The sequence below is a fragment of the Manduca sexta genome, chromosome 2 (assembly GCF_014839805.1).
Source record: "Manduca sexta isolate Smith_Timp_Sample1 chromosome 2, JHU_Msex_v1.0, whole genome shotgun sequence".
In the NCBI taxonomy this organism is placed as follows: Eukaryota; Metazoa; Arthropoda; class Insecta; order Lepidoptera; family Sphingidae; genus Manduca; species Manduca sexta.
Genome location: NC_051116.1, coordinates 8772984 through 8800593, shown reverse-complemented (window position 1 = coordinate 8800593; position 27610 = coordinate 8772984). Strand labels below are relative to the sequence as shown.

At 45.3% G+C, this 27610-nt stretch overlaps 1 protein-coding gene across 2 annotated transcripts in view; it reads left to right on the top strand.

Moving 5' to 3' along the window:
• Positions 1-27610, top strand: part of LOC115449181 (EH domain-binding protein 1) — a 47750-nt gene that overhangs the window by 8582 nt on the left and 11558 nt on the right. Inside the window, exons 2-20 of one of the 2 annotated variants that reach the window (XM_037436734.1) lie at positions 4833-4947; positions 5891-5986; positions 6666-6777; positions 7259-7440; positions 7743-7860; positions 8426-8866; positions 9327-9460; positions 10221-10356; positions 14316-14382; positions 15014-15149; positions 16931-17120; positions 18119-18299; positions 19260-19369; positions 21620-21787; positions 22267-22349; positions 22911-23002; positions 23643-23741; positions 24882-25015; positions 25574-25702. In XM_037436734.1, the coding sequence (XP_037292631.1) occupies positions 4844-4947; positions 5891-5986; positions 6666-6777; positions 7259-7440; positions 7743-7860; positions 8426-8866; positions 9327-9460; positions 10221-10356; positions 14316-14382; positions 15014-15149; positions 16931-17120; positions 18119-18299; positions 19260-19369; positions 21620-21787; positions 22267-22349; positions 22911-23002; positions 23643-23741; positions 24882-25015; positions 25574-25702 (2712 nt within the window). In that variant the 5' untranslated portion in view covers positions 4833-4843. The remainder of the gene's footprint in view (positions 1-4832; positions 4948-5890; positions 5987-6665; positions 6778-7258; positions 7441-7742; positions 7861-8425; positions 8867-9326; positions 9461-10220; positions 10357-14315; positions 14383-15013; positions 15150-16930; positions 17121-18118; positions 18300-19259; positions 19370-21619; positions 21788-22266; positions 22350-22910; positions 23003-23642; positions 23742-24881; positions 25016-25573; positions 25703-27610) is intronic. The other variant, XM_037436738.1, reaches the window with a different exon arrangement.

Sequence of the window (27610 nt, the reverse complement as noted above, 5' to 3'; positions counted from 1 at the left end):
GCGTATTTAACCTAATAAATCGTCCTCAAATAAACAGCGTGGGTAGTGTACTGTAGGCACGTCACATTCCTTCAACACGTGCTTCAAACGCATAGTAGGTACTAGACGCAGACAATGCAGTTATAATTGGAGCCAGTTTCATTAATATCTTACTCAGACATATTTATAGTGATATAAACTGAAGAGTTTTGGACGCGCTTATCTCAGGAACTACTGAACTGATTTTGATTTTTTTTGTTTATATGAATTTACATTACACTTGAGTGCTATAGGCTACTTCTATCACTTGTAAATTTGTTCAAACGGGCGGATCCTCAAAAGCTAGAATTTACATACAGGTTATAAATATAAATACGAATGTTTGTTACCCTTCTGCAGCTAAACTACTGAACCAATTTTGATAAAGTTTGATATGGTGTAACCTTGAATCCCAAGACAGGACATATGTTATTTACTTTTTTTAACATACCTAATTTCGGGCGACGTTGCGAACATTAGCCAGTAAATGTTATAAATGCGAAAGTCTGCGAAGATAGCAAACGCAGAAACTGCTGAATGGATTTGGATGCAATTTGGCACCATATTTAGATTGACATATAGGCTAATTTACACACTCGTGCACTATAATGTCTCTCTCTCACAGGCTATAGCCGTACTATAATACAGGATATGATCTATACATGTTGAGAATTTCATCCAAATCCGTTCAGCAGTTTCTTTGCATTTACTTCTAACAGCCAAATTCCAAACAACAAACCATCCTAACACCAGTAAGATGTTAATATAATTGCATGCTAAAGCGGAGTCAAAACAATTCCTAATAAGAAGGTCGAATGTCGTTCCATTGATTTGTTTGAGTGCATAATCAATGTCGCGCAAACACACACATCGTAATGTATTAATGAGATGAGATCATCTCGGAGCGGCGACAGCGGCTTACGTAGGCGCGTTCGTGGGGGTCGCAGATTGCTGCGTTTATCTATTTATGTTAGTGTTTTCGAAGGTATGTCACCTTATTATAATAGCCAGCAATCTTACGTGGGACACTAAGCTGCCGTGCTAAGCGCAAAGGCGGTGAGTCAGGGAAACCTTATTTCGAAATAATCGAAGTTTTGTAAATATAGTTTTGTATGTAAAACTGAGGTAGAAAAACTCGTTTAGTTATTTTTTTTATCTAGTTCTAAACATGATACAATTATTTAGGTAAGTTTATTGGATGGGTATTTCTTTAAGCTATTTGAAGACATAAAAATCTATAAAAAATTTGAGCGTAGCATGGCAGTATGGCGGGTTTTAACACTTTGTGTATAGTGGACGCTATCCGGGCGGATATAAATATATTCTACTAGCGTAATGGATTATTTTGTACATTAGTGTAGTTTTTGCTGGTAGGATATATTTTATATCCGCCTGGATAGCGACCACTATACACAAGGTGTTAAAACCAGCCATAGTGGCACGTAAGTCTGTGTGTTCCGAGATCAACCTGTGTATAAGCGGTGATAGCCTAGTTGGTTGTGGAACGGACTGCCGAGACGAATGTCCGCAGGTTCAAATCCCAAGGGCACACACCTCTAACTTTTCTAAAAAAATATGTGTGTATTCTTTGCGAATTATCGCTTGCTTTAACGGTGAAGGAAAACATCGTGAGGAAACCTGGCATACCTGAGAAAGTCTCTATAGGAATTTCGAGGGTGTGTGAAGTCTACCAATCCGCACTAGGCCAGCGTGGTGGACTAAGGCCTAATCCCTCTCAATAGTAGAGGAGGCCCGTGCCCAACAATGGGACAGTATATAATACAGGGCTGATGATGATATCCAGTTCCAACAGGCTGGTATAATTGTGTCTACTGCCGAGGGGTAATCATCTTTCGTCAGTCGATATTCTATTGAACCCACTGCACTTATAATCAGGTACAGTGGGATCACTTTGCCGCTCCCGGATAAAAAGCTACACTTAAGATATCGATTTTTATACAATAGAGATTCATTAAGCCAGTTTAAAATCAGTCACAATTGCACTACGACAGTGAACTTTATTACGAGGTGGTAGGGTTCGTGACCGTCGACACTATTCGTGATAATTTTAAGTGTTCATGTCCTTTAATTTGAATCTAAAGAGTTTATGTTGGCAGAAATAGACATTGCGTTTCTCCCAGACAAGGCTGGTACCGCATTTTTAGTCTATAATATAAAAACAACCATTTGCTTGCATTGTATCGCCCGAGTTTATTCGTCTGTCTCGTTCCGTTATAAAAAACCTATAGCACTCAAGTATATACCTAGTTTCATCTTACTTAGCTTCAGGCTATTCTAGCCAGTAAAATAATATATTTTTCGTTATCTAAATATGTGCACGCTAAAACAAAATAAATTCTTTATACATACATAATCGGTTCATCAGTCCTATTGAGCTATAGGCAGCGTGCGCGATAATCTGCGCGTGCGCATTATCAACGCCTCTGCGACGGAAGCGCGTGTACAGTTACCGTTACTATCTCTTTACTACCGAGGCACAATGTTATTGATATGGACAGTTGTGTGAAGGACATGCGTAAAATATATATTAATATGTATATTTGTTTGTTCTGTTCCACTGCGCACTGTCCTCGGTTAAGAAGTTTATAAGTCACTTTAGTTTAGTATATCAATATGCCACAGTGGCGAAATATGATTTTTTTTTAAAGAGAACTTGACACAGCATATTAGTACTAATATACATAAATGCCATCGATATATATTGACAGTAACGTTTTGGTTGCCATTTTTGTTCAGATTTTGAACAAATAGTTTATATGGACGTTCGTGTCTACATAATATACGTCAATGATAAATGTGGTCTGCAAATCGTTCTGACGATAATTGGATTCTACAGAAATTCCAGATAAAGTGAAGCCAATAGGAATAGGGTTATAGGGACCCTTAGCCACTGAGGTGCCAAATGTAATTCAAATCTATTCAGGGATTTATGTTTACTTATAACGAATCAGCACTACGAGCATCTTTTATAGTGTCGTTGTTAGCTTTCTACGTGGTCTGTGCGAGCTTTTGTAACTGTGTCCAAGAGTGACCTAAAACTTGATTCTGGTCTGATGGTTGCTGCATACCTCCAGCATCTGTACCCTTTGTCTGGCTACCGCTACCACCGCCCAATTACGATATTGTTCAAACGTACCTATCATGATTTCCTGGTAAATTGCCCCTAAGAAAAGGCGTTAGTAAAGCTTGTAACACTTGTACAATCAGAGTTGAATAATTTCATACTAAAAATAAAAATATAGGAGATACACAGACATACACACTCACGGTTTTTATCCCCGAAGGGGTAGACACTAGGCAGACGCGCAACTAAGGCACCCATTTTTTGCCATGTGTATTCCGTCTCATGACGTGATAGTATCGGGCACAAATTAAAGACTCCGGGCTCATATTGAGTAGAAACACCAAATATCACTGCTTGACCAGGGAGTCGAACCCGAGACCTCAGCACTACAGTCGTACCGTAATACAACTACGCCGTCGAGGCAAAAAAGATAGTAATCGGAGGTAATACTCGTTCAACTATTATCGTTACTAACTGGACCAATAATGAGATTACAATATACGATAATCGTTCAGTTCGCGTAAATATTATTACAAACCACTGCAGTGACGTCACACTGCAGATGTTTCACTAAATGTCCGGTATGCTGTTCATTAACAAATAACTAGTTTTTGTCTGCGGCTCCGGCCGAGTATTTCCGAAGATTAATGAAGCTTCCTATTATTGAAGGAAATTTCAAAATCGGTTTAGTAGTTCATGAGATTACCGCGTTACAAACTCTTCAGCTTTATAATATTAGAATAGAACGAATTATCGCTTCCTTGGTGTTGTGGCACTGGCAACGTATTTCAGATGTCTTGGATAGCATTCGCTGTTTTGCTAATTTTTTATAAATGGGTTCTTATGACACAATTAATAATGTATATAAGTCAATGGAAATGTGCCAAATCACGTAAAGCAAATTTGTCGTTTTTTAACATCTAAGCAATATTAGCAAGTCTGAAAATTTACACAAATTTTACACTTATAATATAGCAGTATTATGCATTTTTTATTATTGTGCTTACTGCATTTATAATAGAATTTATGTACCCGTAAATTCCTCTCACTTGAGTTTCTGTCTAACCGTCGATATCCTTTCCCCCTACCTGCCAACCCGAGCTGGCTACTTTGTTTTAAATTATGCCTTGTATTCCTTATTAATTTTATCCCTAATTTAAAATGTCCTTAGTTATATAAGTGATCTTAATTGTTATTTAGAAATAATGTAATAGGGCCGAAGGTTTCGTCGGTCCAAGAGACGGTAAAACACTTATGAAGCGATAGGAGTTTATTATACTATATAACAAACGTAAGGAAATGTCGTGTCCCAAAGACAATACTACGCAGTGGAAGTTGATTGGAAGCGCGACCTTTTGAGATACAAAAACGGCTGTTCGGAAATAAAGTTCGGCTAGTGTCTCCGTGAGGAAAGCACAGGTAAATAGCCGAGAACTGCTCTGTGCGTTGTGCACTGATTCGAGTCTCTCAACGAAGTCTTCTTATACTAATGGAGTACAGTAAACCTTAGAGCGATTCAATTTGATTGTGGCGCCATCTATTGGTCGCTCGCGATGAACTTGATTGTAAGATCAAAAAAGGTGGCGCTGCTTGTTTTATTTGTTACATTAATAATTATTTTTATAAATTGTTTTGACGTATCGTAAGTGCAATTTTGTTCGCCTGTGTGATAAATAAAGTATTTTATTTATTTTAACCATTTCTTTAATGTGTTTTTATGTCTCCGCAGAGCTGGTAATCATGGCGTCGGTGTGGAAGCGGCTGCAGCGCGTGAACAAGCGCGCGGCGAAGTTCCAGTACACCGCGTCGTACCACCGCGTTGATCTCGAGACCACGCCTAAATGGTGAGTATGGTGGTACTAATTGCCCGGTCAATGTTTAAAAGTCTTCGTTTTATTGTAGACTAGTTTTTGCTCACTTCTTCGCTTTCGTGAAGGAGTTTTCCGGGATAAAAGTCCCTCTATACATGTTCCCGGGATAACAAGTAGTCTATAACCTTTCCAGGGTCTTAAACTATCTCCATATCGAATTTTATAAAAATCCGTTCTGTAAATTTTGAGAAAATCGATAACATACAGACAGACAGCTTTTGGGGACTTTGTATTTTATTATAGATTCAAACGAGATAAGTCACCTGATGGTAAATAATTCAATATTTCGCCATGCTTTGAATTTTAGCGGAGTGAATGGTATTTCATTATTGAAGTACAATATCAGAAGAAACATAGACGTTTTACAAAGATTTAAAAACAAAAAAACAACAATGACGCTCTTATCCCCGAAGAGGTGGGTAGAGGTGCGTCCAGGGAACTACTTTTCTTTTTACTTTTAACTGCCAAGGGTGTTCCGTCTCAAGATATTATAGCGAGCTTGTCGCCATATCGGGCACGAATTTTAGACGCAGGGAGCGTGCTGATACTTAGCAGGAAAATCCAATATCACAGCCCGACACCGATTGTATTATGTAAATAATCACCTCTGAGGTAATCGGACTCGACCAGCCCCCTTCGAACGTGGCAAAAACAACACGATCCCATGTCGTTTCATCGTGATTGGTCGATAGACTAACACGTGACTGACGCATTGGTCTCTCGACCAATCACAGACATGAAAATTGAACGACATTGACTTTCGTGTCGTGTTTTTTTCTAAGGAGGTTGGTCAGTTTAAAAAACCTATCGTTATTTTTGGCGGTTAGTAAAGCACATTGTTTCATTGCCTTCATCACGTTAAATATATATGAAGTACCAGGTCATTTAAATACTTGTAAATTGTACTCTATTGCAGGAAACCTAACAAGCTAAGCGTGGTGTGGACTCGGAGGTCTAGGCGCGTCGTGACCGACCCGCTCGAGTGGGAACCCTCACTTAAAGATCCTCTCAAGTGAGTATCGTAGCACTACTAGTCTAGTAACTAATTCAGCCTTCATGAAGCCTTTATATGGTCACGGTTAAGTGAGTCTACTGCTCGTGATGGTAAATGAGGTAGAGTGCAGGTAGAGATGATTATCGCTGGCCGATCGACATAAATGTTGGTCTGTTTGAACCAGGTTGATCCTGGAGTGCGTCTCGCGTGTGCTACTATGGTGTATGATGGTTGCCATCCAGGAGGATACCAACACCTTACCAATAGTAGATGTTATGGTCTGACTTCAAGACGTAGCATAAGATTTAGCATTGACTTTCTAGTAAGAAGCAGCTTGGTTGCGCCTCTGCTAAATTCCATGGGTGACCGCTTACCATCAAGCGGATAACTTGATCGTCGGCTTTGTGTGGCATTAAAAACGCACACATAGATCACCGCTTTATCCCCGAAGACGTAGGCAGAAGTGCAACCAGAGTACCCACGTTATGCCCGATTGTGCTACGAAACACAATCTGGCATAAATTCTGGACTCCGAACTGATATTGAACAGAAAAACCTAATCACTTTGCCCGACACATGATTCAACCCAGGACCTAAGTTGGTCGTACTGCGCACTCAATACAACTACGTCACTGAGTCAGTCTACTATTAAAGAAAATAATATTTACCAGTCATGAAATAATCCTTCCTCCTCCAGGGGTTCAGTGATATACCCGGTGCCCGAGAACCGCACGGTCGCCGTCACGCTGTTCAAGGACTCGCGCACCAACGAGCTCGAGGACAAGGACTGGACCTTCGTGCTTGAAGATGTGGGTATTTATAGTCTTTCTTTGGTTTTAGTAGTATCAACTAGGCGTTAGAACTTAACTAAATTTATTTATGAAGCAATCATTGTTTGTGTAACAGTAACACCACCATAGCAATTGTCAGTAATTAGATACATTTCATTTAAAACCGGAACACGATTGAAAACATTTAATTTTTTCAACATAATCAAGTGAAAAATGTTCGTATATTATAAAACCAAATCTTAAATTATGAGACTCATATTCTTATTCTTATATTCTTTCTTCATTAATATATTTTCATTGAAATTTTGGTTTATTCTAAAACATCGTAACGTCATATTCACTACATAACAAAATATTGGTCACAGTTACTTACATCCCCCTCTCATGTCAAAGTTTACCAGAGTACACAGTATTAAACTCCTTTCTTGTTTTGTCGTTTAATATGTATGTTTCTGTACCTTCTCTTCACTATCTGTGTGGTTATATGGTGATGACGCAGGTGTCGGTGACGGGCAAGCGTCGGCGCCTGGCGCTGTGCTGCATCAACATGCGCAAGTACGCGAGCCTGGAGCCGTCGCAGCGCGGCCTCACGCTCACGCTGGAGCCCGTCAGCCACAAGATCGCCGCCGCCACGCTCACGCTCACGCTGCACTGCGTGCTGCTCAGGGAGGGGCAGGCCACGTGAGTATCAGGGGGGGGGCAGGACCAATCACGACTGTGCTCACGACTCGTGCCTTTAAGTGTTGTTGATATTTTATGTCATTTAAATTTGGCATTGCAATGCAAAATAAGATATAAGTTATAATTGTGTGAAATTAATTTGATAGGATAGTTACAAAATAAAAAAAAAGTATACAATGATGACGTCACTGACCGTGGTAAAAAGAGATGGAAGTAAATCTTTAATCGAACAAAAGTTCACTCACGAAAAACATGAGCACCGTACATATCATTCCAACCTAACCTAACCCAACCCTTTACAGAGACGAAGACATGCAGTCCCTAGCCAGCTTGCTGTCAGTCAACAACAACTCCGACATCGCCGTGCTGGAGGACCTGGACGAGGATGACTGCACGTTCTCTGATAACTCTACTAGACAGGTGATGTACTAGCTTTTGCTCGTCTCTTAGCTCGTTTAAGTTTGAGAACAGAGCTTGAAATGCTTGAAAGTACGTCTGATAAATAGGGCCTGGATATGTATTAAAAATTTAAAAATATGTATGAGCTGTGGAATAAATAAATGTGGAAGTAATAAGGAGTAATTTTTTTTGTTGTTTTGACACGGTGATACTCTTGGAACTGATGGTTTGTGTGAGAATCGATTAACGAGAGATGATTATCCCTTGCTAGTAGACTAAGTGGCTCAATATATCACTATTATTTTATGGGTTAACTATTTGGAAGAATATAAATTTCATAGCTGCATAGTAAATGTTGAAATTATACTCGGATAATTCTGAAACTGAATTGTATTAGTATAGATTATATAACCATAGAGTACAGCAGTAGACAATTAACTCAGACATGACATAGACAAAAGGCGTAAGGCTTACATTAGGTCACAAACATTAATTATGTCGAATCTTCTTTCAACAGTAAATACCACAAGAGATGTATTTCAGTGCATCAGAACTGTCCATTCATAAGTCCAATGATCCCTTTCAGATGCTGAACCTGCGCCAACAAGTGGAAGAGATGACCCAAAGTTTAACAAACAGTGACGTGGCAGCCACCCCAAACAGCGTCCAAAGCCTCAACTTCGACAACTCCCGCACGCCCACAGCACCCATGTCACCGGAAGCCGCCTCCACACCAGTACCGGAAGACCCCCCGCCCACCCTCACCAACTTCACCAACATAAACTACACCAATTACATCAAACCCGAGCCGAAGCCGCCGCAAATCGACACCAGTTTGGATTTAAAGCCGATCGTGTTCAAGCCGAAGACTATCGCGAAGAGGAATCTGAAGCCTTTGGAGTTGAAGACCAATTTGAATGATATCAATCTGGATAGGAATGATGAGATGGATGATGACAGTGATAAAACTCCGACGGCTGATATGGAGCGGCTGTTCCCGGGCAAGATCGATAAAGACAAGACGCCGGTGAGTTTATTTGTTATTGCAAGTTAAACGAGTAAGTCAACAAAATAATTTCATTCGTCTTCCTTTTTCATCAAACCAAACAACCTTTCTTTTCCCCTAATCCAATAAAGATAAAAAAGTCATCATCTATTATCCGTGATTTCCACTTGATAAATATTTCAGAAGAATGTTGGTATTGCCGGTCTTTATTGGATTGGGGAAAGGGGACTTGAAGATGAAATTATTTTCTGTGGAATATCCACTGATTCAGTCCATTCGTGCATTTAAGTTTTTTCGTGGCTACCTCCACAATATTTGGTATGCAATTTTGTTTTATACAGTCTCGTCTCGTCCTATTGCACTTCATGTAAGTGGAGTGGTATCTAGATAACGACTGACGAGAGTTGATAGCCCTCGCTAGTCGAAACAATTATGCCGGCCCGTTTGAACATGTTTACTGAAACTTAAACCCATGTTCCAGGTGCAGGACCTGCTGGAATGGTGTCAGTCGGTGACGCGAGAGTACAAGTCGTGTCGCGTCACCAACCTCACCACCAGCTTCCGCTCCGGTCTCGCCTTCTGCGCCATCATACATCGCTTCCGGCCTGATCTCATGTGAGTGTTGTGTTGTAATATCTCGTTTCAATTTAAAGGGCTAGACTTTATAGATATTTATCGCATTAGGTATAACGTAATGATTTATGCATTTCATTTATTCTACTCTAATGTGGGATTGCTGCAATATCTTGTCGATGGCAGGTTTTGCAGAGACGATTTGGGTTCGTTTTTATAACCGATCGTGTATTTGATATAAATCTCTTTGCAATATAAATATAATCCTGGTCAATATAAAAAACAAATCACGCAATTTTCCGAGTTGGTCATGTACATCTTGGAATAATGGAGTTTTGTCTTGGTATTAAAAAATTCTCAAATATAACTCTGTTACCCCAAAGCGAGCAAATATTTTCAGTTCTGATTATAACGTCGAATTTAAACGAACTCTAATACTGTCTCTTGGATGGTTGCCGCTTTCGACAGTTCCGTCTGGAAATCTTTGGGGGAGGCCAATGTTCAGCAGTGGACTTTATGCGGCTGATGATGATGAATACTGACCCTTCATTTTTCGTTGAAAATCCCTCAAAGGCTGATGATGAGGAATATTTTCCTTCACCTTGAAAGTCCCTGACGTGAACCTTATCCCCCGCAGCGACTTCTCGGGCCTGCAGCCGGACGAGGCGGAGACGAACCTGCGCACGGCGCTGGAGGCGAAGCAGCACGCTGGGCATCCCGCAGGTGCTCACCGCCGCCGACGTGTGCGCGCGCGCCGCGCCCGACAAGCTTCGCCGTGAGTCTCACAACCTTATCCCCGCAGCGACTTCTCGGGCCTGCAGCCGGACGAGGCGGAGACGAACCTGCGCACGGCGCTGGAGGCGAGCGGCACGCTGGGCATCCCGCAGGTGCTCACCGCCGCCGACGTGTGCGCGCGCGCCGCGCCCGACAAGCTCGCCGTGAGTCTCACAACCTTATCCCCGCAGCGACTTCTCGGGCCTGCAGCCGGACGAGGCGGAGACGAACCTGCGCACGGCGCTGGAGGCGAGCGGCACGCTGGGCATCCCGCAGGTGCTCACCGCCGCCGACGTGTGCGCGCGCGCCGCGCCCGACAAGCTCGCCGTGAGTCTCACAACCTTATCCCCGCAGCGACTTCTCGGGCCTGCAGCCGGACGAGGCGGAGACGAACCTGCGCACGGCGCTGGAGGCGAGCGGCACGCTGGGCATCCCGCAGGTGCTCACCGCCGCCGACGTGTGCGCGCGCGCCGCGCCCGACAAGCTCGCCGTGAGTCTCACAACCTTATCCCCGCAGCGACTTCTCGGGCCTGCAGCCGGACGAGGCGGAGACGAACCTGCGCACGGCGCTGGAGGCGAGCGGCACGCTGGGCATCCCGCAGGTGCTCACCGCCGCCGACGTGTGCGCGCGCGCCGCGCCCGACAAGCTCGCCGTGAGTCTCACAACCTTATCCCCGCAGCGACTTCTCGGGCCTGCAGCCGGACGAGGCGGAGACGAACCTGCGCACGGCGCTGGAGGCGAGCGGCACGCTGGGCATCCCGCAGGTGCTCACCGCCGCCGACGTGTGCGCGCGCGCCGCGCCCGACAAGCTCGCCGTGAGTCTCACAACCTTATCCCCGCAGCGACTTCTCGGGCCTGCAGCCGGACGAGGCGGAGACGAACCTGCGCACGGCGCTGGAGGCGAGCGGCACGCTGGGCATCCCGCAGGTGCTCACCGCCGCCGACGTGTGCGCGCGCGCCGCGCCCGACAAGCTCGCCGTGAGTCTCACAACCTTATCCCCGCAGCGACTTCTCGGGCCTGCAGCCGGACGAGGCGGAGACGAACCTGCGCACGGCGCTGGAGGCGAGCGGCACGCTGGGCATCCCGCAGGTGCTCACCGCCGCCGACGTGTGCGCGCGCGCCGCGCCCGACAAGCTCGCCGTGAGTCTCACAACCTTATCCCCGCAGCGACTTCTCGGGCCTGCAGCCGGACGAGGCGGAGACGAACCTGCGCACGGCGCTGGAGGCGAGCGGCACGCTGGGCATCCCGCAGGTGCTCACCGCCGCCGACGTGTGCGCGCGCGCCGCGCCGGCATCGCTCGGCGAGGGGCACACCAGACCTTATCCCCGCAGCGACTTCTCGGGCCTGCAGCCGGACGAGGCGGAGACGAACCTGCGCACGGCGCTGGAGGCGAAGCAGCACGCTGGGCATCCCGCAGGTGCTCACCGCCGCCGACGTGTGCGCGCGCGCCGCGCCGACAAGCTCGCCGTGAGTCTCACAACCTTATCCCGCAGCGACTTCTCGGGCCTGCAGCCGGACGAGGCGGAGACGAACCTGCGCACGGCGCTGGAGGCGAGCAGCACGCTGGGCATCCGCAGGTGCTCACCGCCGCCGACGTGTGCGCGCGCGCCGCGCCGACAAGCTCGCCGTGAGTCTCACAACCTTATCCCCGCAGCGACTTCTCGGGCCTGCAGCCGGACGAGGCGGAGACGAACCTGCCGCACGGCGCTGGAGGCGAGCGGCACGCTGGGCATCCCGCAGGTGCTCACCGCCGCCGACGTGTGCGCGCGCGCCGCGCCCGACAAGCTCGCCGTGAGTCTCACAACCTTATCCCCGCAGCGACTTCTCGGGCCTGCAGCCGGACGAGGCGGAGACGAACCTGCGCACGGCGCTGGAGGCGAAGCAGCACGCTGGGCATCCCGCAGGTGCTCACCGCCGCCGACGTGTGCGCGCGCGCCGCGCCCGACAAGCTCGCCGTGAGTCTCACAACCTTATCCCCGCAGCGACTTCTCGGGCCTGCAGCCGGACGAGGCGGAGACGAACCTGCGCACGGCGCTGGAGGCGAAGCGGCACGCTGGGCATCCCGCAGGTGCTCACCGCCGCCGACGTGTGCGCGCGCGCCGCGCCGACAAGCTCGCCGTGAGTCTCACAACCTTATCCCCGCAGCGACTTCTCGGGCCTGCAGCCGGACGAGGCGGAGACGAACCTGCGCACGGCGCTGGAGGCGAAGCAGCACGCTGGGCATCCCGCAGGTGCTCACCGCCGCCGACGTGTGCGCGCGCGCCGCGCCGACAAGCTCGCCGTGAGTCTCACAACCTTATCCCGCAGCGACTTCTCGGGCCTGCAGCCGGACGAGGCGGAGACGAACCTGCGCACGGCGCTGGAGGCGAAGCGGCACGCTGGGCATCCGCAGGTGCTCACCGCCGCCGACGTGTGCGCGCGCGCCGCGCCCGACTAAGCTCGCCGTGAGTCTCACAACCTTATCCCCGCAGCGACTTCTCGGGCCTGCAGCCGGACGAGGCGGAGACGAACCTGCGCACGGCGCTGGAGGCGAAGCGGCACGCTGGGCATCCCGCAGGTGCTCACCGCCGCCGACGTGTGCGCGCGCGCCGCGCCGACAAGCTCGCCGTGAGTCTCACAACCTTATCCCGCAGCGACTTCTCGGGCCTGCAGCCGGACGAGGCGGAGACGAACCTGCGCACGGCGCTGGAGGCGAAGCGGCACGCTGGGCATCCCGCAGGTGCTCACCGCCGCCGACGTGTGCGCGCGCGCCGCGCCGACAAACTCGCCGTGAGTCTCACAACCTTATCCCCGCAGCGACTTCTCGGGCCTGCAGCCGGACGAGGCGGAGACGAACCTGCGCACGGCGCTGGAGGCGAAGCAGCACGCTGGGCATCCCGCAGGTGCTCACCGCCGCCGACGTGTGCGCGCGCGCCGCGCCGACAAGCTCGCCGTGAGTCTCACAACCTTATCCCCGCAGCGACTTCTCGGGCCTGCAGCCGGACGAGGCGGAGACGAACCTGCGCACGGCGCTGGAGGCGAGCGGCACGCTGGGCATCCCGCAGGTGCTCACCGCCGCCGACGTGTGCGCGCGCGCCGCGCCCGACAAGCTCGCCGTGAGTCTCAACTTGTGGTTACTGCCGTGCTGAGCGCAGGAACCGTGTCAGGGAAACCTTATTTCGAGATAATCCAAGTTTTGTAAATGTTATATAAGTAAAACTCAGATAGAGAAAACTTTTTAGGTTTTTTTTTTAACAAGTTCTAAACAAGATACCGATATTTAACCCGTGAGGTAGCTGAATGTTTGCCGGCAAACATTGACAGCTACGCGTGTGACGGAAAAATAACCTTATTATGTAGTATATATGTAGTATATAAGGTTATAATCCCGTGACACACGCAAATGTCATGTAGCTGTCTTGGCTCGCCGGCGATTCACGAGAGACCAAGAGTTAAGCAAGTTTAACGGATGGGTATTTCTTTAAGGTATCTGACGACATAAAAATCAACATTTTGAGTTACCGCTTTTAAGCTTGGCATGGCAGAGTAGATGTCTTCGCAAATAACACTGCCGAATTTATATTATCCTTAAGTACCTGTAGGTTACTCGGTTTGTGCTGCTCCGCATGTCCTATACGCGGGTGCTTATTTAGCGGAAAAAAAGTCCCTAATGCAACTATATATCCTTGAAGCCGCTGCCACTCCTAAGCCGCGGCCTATACGCCTATTGATAAATCTGGCTTTGGCAATCAAAGCATTGGAGCAAGAGCATAGGAGATGGACAAAGAGGATATATAGGGCGAGTATAGATAGAAGAACTAGTAGGGGTCGACTCCATCGAACCTTTAAATGTCAGATATCTCCTCTATAAAGGCCAGGTCTAAAGTACCCTGAACCGTCGCGGATGCATGAAAAGATTGACGAGAGTGGAAGAGGCGAAAGAAGTGTTTTATAATCGAGCATAATGGCAATCCAAAGCATAGTGATTTTTTGTGCCTCATACAAGAACGAAGCCTGGAATATTTGCCTCTTTCGCTTCCCCCTAAAAATGTAATTGTATTTTGCCTTGCACTTTAACGTGGAACTGAGTCAGTATGCAGTTAATATGACGGAAAGGTTCATAAAATGTTTTTGTTTCTAGATAATGACTTACCTGTTCCAACTGCGCGCGCATTTCACGGGGAGCGAACTTCAGGTCGAACAGTTGGGTGAGTTGATTGTGACATAGTTCCATTTATTGGTGTGAAGTTGGCTACAGACCTATGGAATGATGAGGAAATTATAAAATTTTATTTAATGTCTTTTTAAACAGGGGCATGTTTCTATTGACGTTTTTCGGCCTCATTGTTTTCTTGGATTTCGTTTTTAAGTTTTTTTAAGGCTTTAAGTCATTGCTCTTCAAAGTGGTCCAGGTGGACCCTTAGGGGTCCACGGGAGACTTGACGGGGGTCTAAGTTGGTGTGACCAAAAAATGGGGACCCGCATGTTGTAAGTGGGGTCTATGAAAATTTATATGGTTTGATACTAAAGTACTAAAATGTTGGCTTGACTTCACCTATTAATGTAGGCAGATAATATTGAAAGGGATCGTAAGAAGCACTGTGACCCCAATATAGCCTCCCGCTATGGCTGGGCGGTAGTTGTAATGCACTTTCTCTGCGAAAGCTAAAAAAAGGGCCACCGTATCCAGAAACATTTTGAAACGGGTCTATGAGTAAGAAAAGTTTGGGAACCTTTGCTTTAGATGTTGCAAATAAATTTTTGTTTTTTCCACTTTCCCAAGAAGCAATGTCTTTGGCCTTTAGCAATAATAACGAATCCACACCGGTCCGGTTGCAGGTAACGACGAGACGGAGTCGTCGTACCTAGTGGGCCGGCACGACACGGACTGCTCGCTGCCGCCGGAGCTGTTCAGCCGCGAGGTCAGCGCGCGCCGCTCCCGCGCCGACCGCACCCAACACGCCCCGCGACCCGCGTGAGTACCACACATCGGCGCGCGTCCGGTTGTAGGTGACGACCGCTCGCTGCCGCCGGAGCTGTTCAGCCGCGAGGTCAGCGCGCGCCGCTCCCGCGCCGACCGCACCCAACACGCCCGTCGACCCGGGTGAGTACCACACATCGGCGCGCGTCCGGTTGTAGGTGACGACCGCTCGCTGCCGCCGGAGCTGTTCAGCCGCGAGGTCAGCGCGCGCCGCTCCGCGCCGACCGCACCCAACACGCCCCGCGACCCGCGTGAGTACCACACATCGGCGCGCGTCCGGTTGTAGGTGACGACCGCTCGCTGCCGCCGGAGCTGTTCAGCCGCGAGGTCAGCGCGCGCCGCTCCCGCGCCGACCGCACCCAACACGCCCCGCGACCCGCGTGAGTACCACACATCGGCGCGCGTCCGGTTGTAGGTGACGACCGCTCGCTGCCGCCGGAGCTGTTCAGCCGCGAGGTCAGCGCGCGCCGCTCCGCGCCGACCGCACCCAACACGCCCCGCGACCCGCGTGAGTACCACACATCGGCGCGCGTCCGGTTGTAGGTGACGACCGCTCGCTGCCGCCGGAGCTGTTCAGCCGCGAGGTCAGCGCGCGCCGCTCCCGCGCCGACCGCACCCAACACGCCCCGCGACCCGCGTGAGTACCACACATCGGCGCGCGTCCGGTTGTAGGTGACGACCGCTCGCTGCCGCCGGAGCTGTTCAGCCGCGAGGTCAGCGCGCGCTCGGCGCCGTCCGCACCCAACACGCCCCGCGACCCGCGTGAGTACCACACATCGGCGCGCGTCCGGTTGTAGGTGACGACCGCTCGCTGCCGCCGGAGCTGTTCAGCCGCGAGGTCAGCGCGCGCCGCTCCCGCGCCGACCGCACCCAACACGCCCCGCGACCCGCGTGAGTACCACACATCGGCGCGCGTCCGGTTGTAGGTGACGACCGCTCGCTGCCGCCGGAGCTGTTCAGCCGCGAGGTCAGCGCGCGCCGCTCCCGCGCCGACCGCACCCAACACGCCCGCGACCCGCGTGAGTACCACACATCGGCGCGCGTCCGGTTGAAGGTGACGACCGCTCGCTGCCGCCGGAGCTGTTCAGCCGCGAGGTCAGCGCGCGCCGCTCCCGCGCCGACCGCACCCAACACGCCCCGCGACCCGCGTGAGTACCACACATCGGCGCGCGTCCGGTTGAAGGTGACGACCGCTCGCTGCCGCCGGAGCTGTTCAGCCGCGAGGTCAGCGCGCGCCGCTCCGCGCCGACCGCACCCAACACGCCCCGCGACCCGCGTGAGTACCACACATCGGCGCGCGTCCGGTTGAAGGTGACGACCGCTCGCTGCCGCCGGAGCTGTTCAGCCGCGAGGTCAGCGCGCGCCGCTCCCGCGCCGACCGCACCCAACACGCCCCGCGACCCGCGTGAGTACCACACATCGGCGCGCGTCCGGTTGTAGGTGACGACCGCTCGCTGCCGCCGGAGCTGTTCAGCCGCGAGGTCAGCGCGCGCCGCTCCCGCGCCGACCGCACCCAACACGCCCCGCGACCCGCGTGAGTACCACACATCGGCGCGCGTCCGGTTGTAGGTGACGACCGCTCGCTGCAACATATTTGGAAGAATCCAGTCTCAGACAATTGTGGTGCAAAAACCATACAAAGTGTTGCGTGACTCGGATTCGAACACGAAAACATCTGATCCACAGTCTACTATACGATTTTGCGAGTAAAATACTTTGAGTAATTTCCTTAAGTTTGCCATCAAAGATATTAATTCGAAATTTTTCCTCGCCAGCTCTTCTGAATCCCAAGACATCCGTCTCTCTCAAACCGCCCCGGTCGTGCCTCCCAATGGGTCCCCAGCCCGGGATGTTCGCGGTCTCCTACTGCACCAGTCCAAGGCTCTGCTGGGCAAGGTGCTGTCTCCAGCGAGAGATCCGCGCCCATCCGCCAAGTGGTTTGCTGATCCTCTGAAATTGAACGAGGTAAGGATAAGAGATTTTATATGGTAAAGATGATAATCATGGTAATAATATAGTCAGCACTAGGTTAAACACGGTCCAAAAACCCACTCCTGCGAGGATTGCGGTTACATGCGCATGCGCACCCTGCGACCTTTGATATAAAGGAGCGAGATTAGGATAGCGGGGTTTCAATCAGTAAACTTAGACTGACGAGTCGACAGAAATCCGCAAATAAAATTCCCTGTGCAAACAAAAAGGTTAGACAGGATAAACGGGTAAAAGTGTTGCGGGTAAGATATTTGTCACCGCCCCAATAGCGAGCACCGTCCACAAAGTGTAAAATCCACCATAGTGGCCCACGTATGTCGCGTATGGGCGTCAACATGCGTATACAGGGTTTGGAACGGGCCGGCATAATCGTGTTGATAAGCGAGTGATAATCACTATGGCATACCATAAAAGTCAAAATAGACCGTAAAGACATATCTTCGGGTATAGTGCAACACCGTGCAATCAGCACTGGTGAATATCATACGTAAGTGACGAATGTAGAGTTGACTGTGTTTTTGATGGTAATGTATGGGAGTCACAACTCTAGCTATAATGAAACTCCAAAGATGACACTGAATATATTATGTATTTCAAAACTCCAGAGTACGTTTAATACACAGTGGCGTACTTAGATCGTAATAGGAACAAATCGTAAGACGTACTTATTAAACAAAGGTGTACGTTGCTTTTATATGGGAGGTATGGTGTGATGTGTCACACCATACCTGCGTGCGTTCTCGCACAATTTCGCACGTGCACTTACATAGCTGCGCAAGTGTATGTGTCCCAACAACGAAAAAAGTTAAATTGAGTTTAATACAAAGTAAAAAGAGATTTTCAGTTTTCCACTCTCTTCTGAAAATCTTTTATTTGTAACTTATGCGGCATTTACCAGCACAAGTTCCGCGGTATTGTATTTGTCCCCAACAATATCATTTATCAGTCAAGTATACTTATTTCATTCCTAGCCGCCTCCCGCCCGCCCAGAGAAGTTGATGACCCGCAAGGAGCTGACGGACCCGTTCGGCTCTGATGATGAAGAGGACCCGCCGCCTGAAACTCAGAACCAACAACAACAGAACGTCGTACAACAGAATGTACAACAACAGAATCAACAAGTCGTGCAGAACAACGGGAACGTCGAACCCGGTGAGTACAGTTTATTGCATGTACGGGCAAGCAAGTACAAATTGTTACATCAGCATTTTACGCCGTTTGAATTGTCATAGTATCCAGTCATAATATCCAGTCAGTTCGCATTCAATCAATCATTCCGCGCGTACTCATTATCATTGTATCAAAGTATTTCAATATAAAAAAATATTATATTATGAAAAAGCGGCGATAGCCTAGTTGGGTGTGGAACGGACTGCCGAGACGAATGTCCGCAGGTTCAAATCCCAAGGGCACACACCTCTGACATTTCTAAAAAAAATCATGTGTGTATTCTTTGTGAATTTATCGTTCGCTTTAACGGTGAAGGAAAACATCGTGAGGAAACCTGCACACCTGAGAAGTTCTCTATAGGAATTTCGAAGGTGTGTAAAGTCTACCAACCCGCACTAGGCCAGCGTGGTGGACTAAGGCCTAATCCCTCTCAGTAGTAGAGGAGGCCCGTGCTCAGCAGTGGGCAAGTATATCAATTTTCTATTAAAAAAGGACTTTCATTCATTCTCACAAATCATAATATCATTCTATCATAAAGATACTGTACGCACCGTGCATTGTATTTGTTAGGGGTTTTTAGTTTTTAGAATAAACGGAAAGAATGTATAAAGAGTCAACAAGTTGTAAATTATCTCGAGAGAACAGCGGCCCGGTGAGTGTCTACAGGGTGTTTTATTATTTAGGGTTTCTTTTTGTTTTTGATTTGGTATTATTAAAAAAATATATATTTTAAAAAAACTGGCTCCGCTAAAAATTGTTTTTTTTGAACTTGATGAATATACAATGGGTCTTATTGTCATATTAATGGTATCTTTCGTTCTACTGAAAATTCCATATTTTCCTTAAATCTTTATGAGTAATGTTAATTATTAACCCTCGGAAACAATACTTAACTGGTAAAAAAAATAATAAAATAATAAATAAATGTTTTTTTTTTTACAGAGAAAGAAGAACAAAAGCCACCGACAATCGAGCCGGCAATAACAGACCCTCTGACGCAGCCGGAAGAGCGCGTAGAAGAGCAAACACAAGAATTACCAAAGCCGGCGCCGGTAAGTGATATGCGTTATACAGGGTGTGGCTTCAGTGCTGTTAGCAGATGTGTGGTCATTGCGGAGTTAGAATGTTCTAGATTGCAGTGGTTCTTAACTTTTTTTCTGACTATGATTTTATAAAGGGTGTTCATATTTTATTTAATTGTATAATAATGATATTCCTAATAGAATCTCATTTTTTTAATCATATTATAAATGTGAGGTGTAACAATGTTTGCATGTTTGTAACAAGTAAACACAGAAACGACTGAACGGATTTGGATGTAAATTGGCCCACGGGTAGATCATGTACCGAATACGCTATGTGGGGTTTCGGATTATGGTTAAATAATTAACTCACGCGATAAAGTTTAAATGTTTATAAATGTTCAATACAAATGTTAGAAATAATGTTATAAAATGTTGTTATAAAATGTTATGTTAAAGGTGGTGCACCCGATCGCGACGGTTGTACGTAGTGCACTGTTTTAAATTAGTATGTGAGCATCAATAATCGATATGTGCAACGTTGGCACCAAAATGCGTCGCGTGTTCGGGTTTTACCATAACCGAACACGCTAGTTTTAAAACATAGGGTAATTCTATACCGGTAATATGCTCCAATTGGAAGTAATGGAATTTAAAATCAGATTTTTTAAAAGTAAAGTAGCAGTAAATGTTTTTCATGCGGACGAAGCTGCGAGCAATATCTAGTGTGTTTGTAATCAATTCGAATATAGAAATTTGTTGATAGTCTTGGCTGGGCAATTAGTAGTGATTCGTATTTTGTTTTCGACATATAGAGACTTAATAGTTTTAAATATTTTTTTATAAGTCCTGGTAAGTGAACTAGCTGAGGTTGTAATTAAAATATTTTAGTTTAAACTTTTTTTTGTCTATAAACACCGCGTATATAGACTAAATCAATATTTGTCATTTTGGCAACTACGTATTCTTCGCGGAAAATCAGTTAAGAACCACTGCACTTGAATGAATCCTTTTTAATGAGTTGACGTAGAATAACCATATGTCCTGGTAGAGTTTTATGAGTAGCGATGGAATATAATGTTTGCCAAATTCATCGATATTCAGAGCTGAGATCTGTAAAACAAAATTTGAAGGTACTGTTGTTTAGGCCATTGATCGGACTTGCAAATAAATTATATTATGTGGACTGTAGTATGTAGGTTTTAATGCCGTTATAATAATGGAAGTAAAAACTAATAAAGTGTCGGATTGTGACCGCGTTCGAGAGCTGAGTGTCGGCGGCGTGCGTGCCCCGCCCGCGCCTGCGCACTCCACAGTGATGGCGGCAACAACTGTGTAAGCCGGTTATAACGACATTGAAGGGATCATCGCATCTGGGAATACATTTACTTGCGGGTCTTTTTGTCGATATAACCGATGTCTCGGTATAACCGAAGTGGTGGTTAACGGGTTCTATTGTAGTTTGGAATATAGAACAAAACACAGGGATATTATGAAAAAAAGTTATATTTTAAAGCTAATTAAAAAGACGTGAAACAATAAATATTTTTATTTTAAATTTGTTCTACAGATTTCGGCCTAAATACTTATTGTAGATATGTTACGATGATTGATTGGGGTTCGATTTTTGTGGGTTATGTTTGTTTTTCGAGTGTCGTTTATCATCAACAGATATAGTATACAACTTTAGTCAGATTGAAATATTCATAAAATTGTCACGCACTTAAACATAAAGACAAAGTAGAAAACAATAGCAGATAAAAAAATATCTCGAAAGCCAACAAAAGTATATTAATAAGTAAATATAAAATATTTACTTTTTAATATTTTTTATTTAGAATAGTGATATAGAGAAAATAGTATATTTCATATAATTGAGCTTTTTATAAATTATACTGAAAGCAAAGTCATTCAACATATTATTATAAAAAAACCCTTTTGTAGTCATTGTTTTAAAATTATTTTATACTTAATGGGTTCACTATATACTTACACATAAATTATAATCAAACAGTCCCTTCACAATAGCTACATTCCTAGATTATAACATAGTCGCTAGTCGTAGTCAACCATATTAACTTGACTCATGAACAAAATATTTCATTTCTTTCCATTGCATCATCGACATCGCTTACAAAAACAAAAAAAACATGTTTGTGCGTGTGACGGCTTGTTTGGACAACATAACGCCTTGCTATTGGACAATTTCGCGCCGCTTCGCTCTCATTGGTCGATATTACGTGCTTCAAATTGGTCGCGCGCTGTGATTGGTCGATATAGCAATTGATATCGCGGCACGACGAGTTGAAAGAGCGAGCGAGACAGCTGCTCGAGGCTACTAAGAGGGAAGCGAGAGAGAAAGAGAGAATTAGAAAACAGAATTCAAAAGAGGAAGCCAAAGTAGAGGCCGTAAACGGTGTTAGGAATGGAGATGCAAGCCCTAAAAAGGTACGTGATTATTCAAGTAAGTACTGACATCTTTTGGTCACTGATTTTATAGGTATATTTAAAAAAGGGGGGTATTTTAAGGACATATGAGCTGTAGGGCTAAAAGTTTTGAAGTTTTTATTTACTGGAAGATTTCTTATCAGGTAACTTTTCTTGTGAGGTAGCAGTATAAACCTCTATTAAAAGACATTAAAGGACTTGTAATTATCTTAATAAGTGAAATAGATTTTTTTAAATAATGTATTTGAGAAGAAAGGTTTTGTTTATTTATTATATCTTAGGAAAAACAAAAATTACTTATTTAATGTCTATAGAATAACAGTTGAAGATTTAATAATAGGTTCCCACGAATAAAGCTGCGTATTATACAAATGAAGTTTACTTTTACCTTTTATATTTCTTTATCGATATTTCTCATTTTTTTAGCGACATTATAATATTTAAATGACGCGATGTCTAACATGTTGTAATATTTCCAGCCGATGACAGAGGAGGAGCGACAGGCGATGTTGCGCGAGAGAGCGAGAAAGCTGATCGCAGACGCGAGAGCTGGGATTGTCAGGTAATTTTTTTTTTTTTTTGTGGGGAAATATACATTTAATAACGTAATTATATAATAATATTAAGCTTATTCTAGCTTATTGTTCTAGTAGTGGGTATATATTAGTGTGGCTGGTACAAAAAAGGTTAAATCTGAGCTATAAGCCCCAGCAATTATCAACACTAACTAGTATAGCTTGTGGTTGAAATTAAAACAAATATTTCTATAGAAAAAAAATAGCAGTGTATTTTGTAGTACGTCACAAGGGCATATAGACGGCGTAGCCAATTATATTTAAACATAGCTATATATAATATTATAAGACTGCCTCAAAGGCGTAGTTGTATTACGGTTCGACTGCAGTGCATTGTCTCGGGTTTGATCCCCGGCTTGGGCAAAGTCATATTAGGTTTTCCTACTCTGTATCAGTCCGGACTATGAAATTAGTGCCTGATATGTCGGTAGGCTTACCCCCAACCCATCATGGGAAGTATACGCAGCGGAAAGTGATTTGCATCTATTGTGATTCTGCTTACCCCTTCGAGGTAAAAGGCTTGTGTATAATATTATAATGTGTTACAGTCCGACGTCGCCGCTGTCCCCGTCCCGCTCGTCCCGCGGCGGCACCGTCGAGATCATCAGCAAGCAGTCCGTCATGGAGGAGCTGGCTGCTGGTGAGTCAGTCTTAATTATAATGGACCTATATTGTAGGGTACAACGTAGACAGAAAAACAAGATAGCTGCGTGAAAGAAGGAATTATTATGTTTTTTCTTTATTGTTATGTATGCCGAGACGAGCTTGCTGTTCGCCTGATGGTAAGCGATACGACCGCCCATAAACAGCAGAAACACCAACACCTTGAATTACAAAGTATTGTTTGGTATTGCACTGCGTTCGCCATTCTAAGGCATGAGATGTTAAGTTTTATTGTGGCCAGTAGTTACCATTTTTATCAGTTTTATATTAATTAATTTATTTAATATAAATGACATAATACGCGGTGATAGCCTGGTTGTGCGGGTTCAAAATCAAAGGACTAAGCACCTCTAACTTTCCAAATTTGTGTGTATTCTTTGTGAATTATCGTTTGATTTAACGGTGAAGGAATACATCGTGAGGAAACCTGCATACCTGAGAAGTTTTGTATACAAATTTTGGGGCTGTGTGAAGTCTACCAATCCGCACTAGGCTAGCGTGGTAGACTAAGGCTTAATCCCTCTCAGTAGTAGAAGAGACCTGTGTGCAGCAGTGGGACAGTATATAATACAGGGCTAATATTATTACTAAATGACATACTATGAATGTGTTTATAGCGGGTGGCGTGGAGCAGCTGGATGCCCTGCTATCCCGGACGGACTCCATACCGTCGAGTCCTGGCTCCAGGAAGGGCTCCGTCAGTCCCGACAGATCTGGTGAGTCATACAAAGTAGGTGAGGTTCGGGGACGGTTAAATAAGACAACGTATAACATAACAAAATAACAGTATTTCTCCACTATTTAATGCATGTTATTATACATATAAACCTACCTCTTGAATCACTCTATCTATTAAAAAAACCGCATCAAAATCCGTTGCGTAGTTTTAAAGATTTAAGCATACAAAGGGACATAGGGACAGAGAAAGCGACTTTGTTTTATACTATGTAGTGATAAAATAAAACAAATAACGTTTCCGCAAAATCGTGGGCGCGAGGAAGAGCGTGCAGCGAGCGCGTGCGCACCGGGCCGTGTATAGCTCGCAACTGGTGTGACGTCACGCGCCGCACGGGGCACCTAGTTCACATTCCCGCCCGCATTCTGTTTCAAATTGGGTTTTCTACTCACTATCGGTCCGGAGTTTTAAATGATGTCCGGTAAATGGCTATATACTTGCCGTCTATTACATACAAATGTCAATAGTTCCGCTCCATTTTACATGACATCAAATATAACGATCGAAATGTGGGTGTATTACACCTCCTTTGACAGGGAAATTGGCGTGTTGCTATGCCCATATGTAAAAAATAGCATATAGTTGTATAATAAATATCTTCTTTACTTATTAAGGTGGTAGCTCAAGGTCCATTTTCATACATTTTGTTTCGGCTTTAATCTGGGTAACTAAACAAGTATTGGCAAGTAAAGAATTTAAATTCACGTCTAGTTAGTGATTAGTTCTCGCAAAATGTATGAAAATGGACCTTGAGCTACCACCTTAAATGTAGAGATTAACCCCCTTATTCATAGATGTTATTAATATAACGACGGAGCATTGCTGTGATAACAAATCTGTTTCTCAGCTTTGCTTATCTGACAGCTTGCTGTTTGTTCAGCTTTGTTTATCTGGCAGCCAACTAGATTCAAGTTGTATCTCAATATTAGCCAATCACAACGCCCCTATGTCTACGCACTGCGAAGGCTGCCATGCCGTTAGCACTGAGAAACAGACTTGTTATCACAGCTTTACTTTGTCCTTAGATTAATAATGTCTATGAAGAATGGGTTTATACTTTAACAATATATTTCATACCTGCTCAAGTTACCTCTCATCTACTAATGTTTTTGGTAAACAGAGGAGCCTCACAGCGAGGACACGAAGAGCGTGAAGAGTGTGTCGCCCACACGAGACGACAGCAGGCGCTCGCCGCTGCACTCCTTCTCCGCGCTCGTCGACAGGCTCACGCCCGACAAGGACCTTGGAGACGAGGTACCAGCATCATTTAAATCGATGTTTTTAGTACTATATAGTTTAGCATTTTATTATATTTAGTATTATATTCAAAATATTCTATTTTTCGGGTTTTTCGTGGTTTTTATATTTTAATTTTCTCCTGACGTTTCGAAGACTGCAGCCTTCGTGCTCACGGCGGGGATTGAGGTTTTGATCATCCGCAAAGTCAAAGTTACAATATCTGTCTTCATTTTACAAATATAAGTTTTTAAATCTTAGCTATGGGTAGTATTATAGTATTAATTTAAGTTTTGCAGAATATCATTGATTATTTTAGTAACGTAGTATTTCAATATGGCTAGTGTTCAGGTTTCGGTTTTGCGTTTGCTGTTCAATATAAGTTCAGTCTAGAATTTGGGAACGAGGCTCCTTGGCTTGGAACTTGGCCTATCCTTTCGGAGATAAAATGCGTACGCGCATGTACTGTGTGCGTACGCGTGCGTACATGCGTGCGTACGTGCGTACATGCGTGCGTGCGTACATGCGTGTGTGAGACGTCCAGGTGATGTTGCATGTTCGTGCGTGTGTGTGCAGGGCGGCGCGTGCTCGTACCTGGCGGGCGAGCTGGCGGCGCTGGAGCGCGAGCAGCGCGCCGTGGACGCGCGCGCCAAGACGCTGGAGACCAGGCTGCGCGCCGTCATGGACGCCGGCCGCGACCCGCACGTGAGTGCCGCACGCCCATAGTCTCTACAGACTCCAAAATATATGGCAATTGGGATCAGGTCCAGATATATAAATATATATCTGGACCTGATCACTATTTTTTTTATATCCAAATGGTTCGACTAGTGTTTTATTTATTTATCGATTATCTATTTGGGTAACATAACCACTGTGTTTCACAGAAGTTATAGAAGGTGGGAGGACTACGCTATCTGATACGTTTGTCCACCCCCCCCCCCCCCTGATCACTATTAGGGTCCATTAACTAACGCTGACACGTTCACACCACTCGTACCAAAATGTAAAATTTCTATTTCATGTTATAATTTGGAAGGACAGATACATAAATGTAAATGAACCATCGCACTAAATTTTATTACCTTTTTGATGGGTGAGCATTGCGTTGCCATGACGCCTGACGTGTTCATTCACAAAGACTAAGCACGCGCAAAATTTAAATGTTCATTTTGTTGTGCGGCAGCTTTTAGTTGTTGTTCTCTACTATTGATACCTACATTCTACAACCTGTATAAAACACACACCTATCACTTTATCAATACATACATTAACTTTGGTTACTATGTAAACATAAGAAATTAACATCTGCGTTGTCCAACAAAGGTACACAGGATGTATTAAAATGTAAAATCTTATATACGAAAGGATTATGAAGTGCAATAAAATTTGAATTTGATTAAAAAAAAAACAGTAACAATAAATCGGACTATAAATACAATTTTACAACTTTAGAGAAGTTTGATTACATTCTAACCAAAGTTTAACTGTAAATATGTTTTTCTTGGTGAATGTTCTGTCTACTCTCTCTTCTATTAACCAATTTTAAGCCTGTTTTATATTTTTATTTCTGTTTAGTGTTTTCTTCTTGCATTTTTTTTTCATATCACTATTTCTTGCCAGGTTTGGGTGCTTTAATCAAAATTTTTATTTCAAGTCACCAGTTATGGACACATTGAAAAATAATATTCTCTCGTTTATATAAAACTTGGGCTTTCCGTAACTTAAATATTGTGTCCATATAATTTTTACATTTCGAATATTTAAACGCAAAAATTATCAGCAAAATACATTGCTGTATCTTAATAAATTAAAAAGATTATTGTAATAGAAAAAATGTTGCAGAAACATGGCCGTTTCATATTTGTGTCATGCGTACGCCCTGCACCGGACCCGGTAATGGACACATTCGTACTGTCATTCGTACTGTCATTCGTAATTCCCACGTTGTTCAGAGGGCGAATTTTAGAAGGCGAATAATTATAACTTTTATGAATTAGGGACGTAAGAGAGATTTTGTACGAAATTTAATTTGGATCTGAAAATTGACTTATATTTATTATAGTCTTCATATTTACTCTGACAGAAGTCTATCCATTACCAATAAAAGATATTCATGTTTGTTTAAAATAATCACTTTTTAATGTCGAATAATTTTCCAATTACAGTGAAAACCCTTTTATTTTGGTTTTTGAATCATGCGTTCTCGATTTTCAGTAAATTCGTTGTCGTATCGATAACTAATTTGAGTTAAAGGTTTTGCCGTACATTACTACGGCCAAGACTTATTATATTGATTTTTTGCTCCGAGTCGGGTAAAGTGATATTTAGGTTTTTCTGCTCAGTATCAGCCCGGAGTCTGGAATTTGTGCCCGATACGGAGATAGGCTCGCCCCCTATCACATCAAAGGTTGTCTGGAAGAAATCGCCGATAGCGATAACACCGCCTTCCTTCCTGTTTGTTCATTATCTCTGTTGTATATTTACTTTCATCTACGATTTGATGTACAATAAAGAGTTTGAATAAATAATAAACAAATAAATAATGGGACGGAACACACTTGGCGATAAGTGGGTGCCCTGGTTGCGCCTCTGCATACCCCTTTGGGGATA